Source organism: Humulus lupulus, chromosome 2 (genome assembly GCF_963169125.1).
Source record: "Humulus lupulus chromosome 2, drHumLupu1.1, whole genome shotgun sequence".
Classification (NCBI taxonomy): domain Eukaryota; kingdom Viridiplantae; phylum Streptophyta; class Magnoliopsida; order Rosales; family Cannabaceae; genus Humulus; species Humulus lupulus.
The window spans coordinates 10,638,750-10,642,637 of NC_084794.1; the positions used below are offsets into that span (position 1 = coordinate 10,638,750).

The following is a 3,888-nucleotide window of genomic DNA, read 5'->3' on the forward strand; positions in this document are numbered from 1 at the left end:
GTGTAGCCTATTATCTATAATATTTATTACTAAATGCAAAATTATAGGGAAATTCTAATGTGTACTCTCTATTTTTTGGTGCATGGTGCACTTAATTTGTGTTTTTAATACCTAGATCATTTTTGGTGCAATTTTTTTTGTCTAATAGTGTATTTGTAGTTATTTAAAGCACCCTACAAATTGTTGATAAATTCTGAATAATTTACTTTACAAAAAATAGAGTTCAAAATTATTACTTTTCGCGCGCATAAAAAAAATAGTCACGCATGTAACAAACTATTTTAACTTTGATTTTTTTGTTTTGTAAATTATTCAAAATTTCCAAAAAATTTGTATGGTACTATAAATAATTACAATGTACACGGTCATAAAAAAATTGCTTTGAAAATCATCCAAATACCGAAAATACAAAGGGGTGCCCCATATAATGTTAAGGTCTTTTATAGCTTAAAAAGTAGTAATTTAAATATTACAAAAAAAATGTGTAACCTACTATCTATAATATTTATTACTAAATGCAATTTTATATTTACCCTACTCAAATTATCATATTGTTTTACTTTTACTAACCCACTAAACCAAAAATATGAATTGGTACATTTAATTTAGTGTCATTTGTCTAATTGATACTACTCTATCTCTTTTTATTTGTTTATATTTTTCTTTAATTTAATGAAAATAAAACTAAAGTTTACCGGGCTTCAAAAAGAAAGAAAAAAACTACAGTTTACCATTGGTAACGTTGGGAGAGTAAAATGATTATTTTACGAAATTGGAGAAGATATTGAAGAAAGAAAACTTAATCCAACATTATCTTAAATAAATTCTTTTTATATACTCTGATAGAATCTGCAATTTGTTGTATCCCCACACCCCAAAAAAAAGCCTCAGTTCGTGAGAAATGCTCTAATAACATCACCAATTCGATAAACTTGCGGTCCTCTATTTTGACTCTGTGTGTGTGTGTTTTATAAAATCAGAGAGAGAAGGGTTTTACTCTAGTTGGGAAATTATGCACTGACAAGTATTCATTAATGAATCTATACTATATGACCCTAGAGTACATTTTGACTTTTTCTGCAGTATTATAACAAAGAAATTTACAAATTTTGGAGACTTGAATCAAAACTTCAGGACCCCAAATTGGTCACAAAGATGTAAGAACGTAGCTAGGACAATGTTGAGGAGGGGGAGGGGGAGGGGCCAATGAGTGCTCTGGTATAGGCCACAGGCAAAGATAGAAGTTTCTTTGCTTTTCCAACATAAGCACGTTTTGTAAAGTTATCATAGTCATTGGCTTCAATGGCATCCAATATCTGTCGATAGAGCAACAATGATGCCCACACCGGCCATCTACTAGCTGGGCTGAGCTCAGAAACACCCTTCTCAGCCTCATCAAAGAACTTCCTTGCTCTCTTTATCTGTCCCTTCATGAAATTTCGCCACTTGTCGGTCACTTTACCGCGAAAGATGTCTTCATCTGATAGCCCAGCTCGTGCTAGCTCATCTTGTGGGAGATAAACTCTTCCTCTCCTAGCACTGCAATCATCACCATCATCATCAACAACTCGGCAGTGTAATTAGTTTTAACATAGAAAATGTCAAGTTAGGAGAGAAAAGATCTTACTCTTCTCCAACGTCTCTGAGTATATTAGTGAGCTGATTAGCTATTCCAAGAGCCAATGCAGCATTGTAAACGCTCTCAGTTGAAGCCTTTGATTCTGGTGCTATCCCCATCACCGGAACACTCATGAGTCCCACAGTTCCAGCAACATAGTAACAATAAAGGTATAGTTCATCAAAGTTGTTGTATCTTGATTTTCTCAAGTCTAATCTCATTCCTTCAATCATGTCCTTAAAGGGCTGTCCAAAACAGCAAGTTTGTATCAGTTGGTACGTTCAGGCATGGCTACCAGTGACAATTCAATCTCGACATATGCAATAAGGCTAGCTATTATACCTGGATATCAACAGGGTACTTTGTAACTGTATGAGATAGAGCAGCATCATACATATCGAAAGGCCGACCTTCAAAGAGATCAGCCAATCTATTCTCCCATCTGTCTAGAGCCTTTGGCGTGATGTGTGAAGCGTTAGGCCCATCCACCAGCTCATCAGTCCTTCTGCACCACACTGTGTCAATACAAAACATTCTTCAATACATTAATTTTTAAGACTGTTACAATTTTATACTCACAAGTCTAGAGCAACCTACCTAGCTACTTATTTGTTCACTTTCTTGGCTAAGCAAATAAACAAGAACACGAGACTTTTTGGTCTAAACCATTGCCTTGCCCCCGTCCATAGGTAACAAAAGTATTTAAAATACTTGGTTAAAATACTATATCTTCACTTGCTTAACTTCTTAACTTGGTTAAAATACTAATGACAGCTTTATTTATTTGTTTTTTGGAAACACTTGGCTATTAAATACTATAAAACATGACGAAACCAATAAGGGTCTAAGTACTAGAGACATGTCTAACTTTTTTGGACCAAAAACTAGATAGATAAAAAATAAAAAAATGCAAACTTAGTGCAAATAATCATACGAACCATAAATTGCCCAGATAGCTTTCCTTCGTTCCGGTGTCATAAGCATTGTGCCTGAGAATCAACAAAGAGAAAAAAGAAAGAACTCAATATAGATTGATTTTCCAAATAGAAGCCTCAAACTTATGATATAGATTCGATTCCATTGCAGTAAAATAATTATCATCAGTGTCTGATAATCATATTCTACTTAACTTGGTTTAGAAGAAGATTGATATAGAAAGCATTAGCTATATAATTAACCCATGATACACACAATCTTGTTATACCGAAGCCAAAGAAGTTGATTTATCTGCGTTAAACTAAATTGGTCCGAGCTATGATGATTATACTGATCATCAAAAGTAAATAATGATAATAATAATCAAAGGCTAACCCCACTGTTGATGTATAGAAGATTAGAAAAGAAAAAGAGGACTCGAACAGAGAGAAGGAAAAGTACCCAGATAAAAAGTCTTGGCATACTCAGCACAGACTTCACCACAACGATCATAAGCTTCATTCAAGAGATCCCAATTGGTAGTTCCATCAGTTTGAATGGTGGGTGGATTCAAGACCGGACTTTTCTCTTTGGGCTTTCTCTGTTCTCTAACCAGAGCCGCTTGTTTCACCACCACTTCGTACACCTTCTCTACCGAAGTCCTTGCTGGGTTCGCAACTGTGCCCGAGTAAGCCCAAACCCCACTTGACAAACTCAACTTAGGACTACACCACATATTTGACCTCTTTGGTCCACCATTTTTGCTGGGCACAAAGCTCAGCACAGAGCTTATACTCTCTTTAGGACAAACATGTACCCAAAGAACAACACTAGACATCTCAAAGAAAAAACAGAGTCTTTTACTTTTTTCTTTTTCTTTGATTCCTCAAACTTTGTACTCTAATAGCTTTGGGAAAAAAAATGAATCACTAAAGCTTCTTAAAAATGTGTTCTTGAGTTGGCATGTTGGCTGACCAGACCAGTAATATGATTTTAAGTATTTGTATATAATGAAAAGTGTTTTTCTTCTTTCAACTTCTATATTCTTCTTATTTTTTAGGTAAAATGAATATATAATATAGATTCATGGTCTTGTTTAGTTTTGTATTATTATAACATTTATTAAAAAAATGATTATCCAAAGATTACGGATATACCTATGAGTGTGATCACATCTATATTGTAAAAGATAAAATGATAGGTATATGGAATATAGTCCACTTCTCTAAACATGACACTTGGAAAGATATGGATATGCCTTTTGTATGGCTATGGCTCCACTTTTCTTCGGTAAAGCTATTTTCCACCTAATTTTATTTATTTATATATGATAAATTAAATGCAAAACATTAGAA

The 3,888-nt window shown here is 34.1% G+C and overlaps 1 protein-coding gene across 1 annotated transcript; it reads right to left on the reverse strand.

Moving 5' to 3' along the window:
- Positions 1 to 966: 966 nt before the first annotated feature.
- On the reverse strand, positions 967 to 3,589 carry LOC133817255 (phytoene synthase 2, chloroplastic-like). Its single transcript, XM_062249720.1, has 5 exons — positions 2,996 to 3,589; positions 2,557 to 2,607; positions 1,961 to 2,133; positions 1,628 to 1,863; positions 967 to 1,539 (listed from the first exon to the last, which is right to left on the reverse strand). The coding sequence occupies exons 1-5, from the start codon at positions 3,369 to 3,371 to the stop codon at positions 1,170 to 1,172; spliced, it is 1,206 nt and encodes a 401-aa protein (XP_062105704.1). The 5' UTR covers positions 3,372 to 3,589; the 3' UTR covers positions 967 to 1,169.
- Between the last annotated feature and the right edge of the window lie 299 nt (positions 3,590 to 3,888).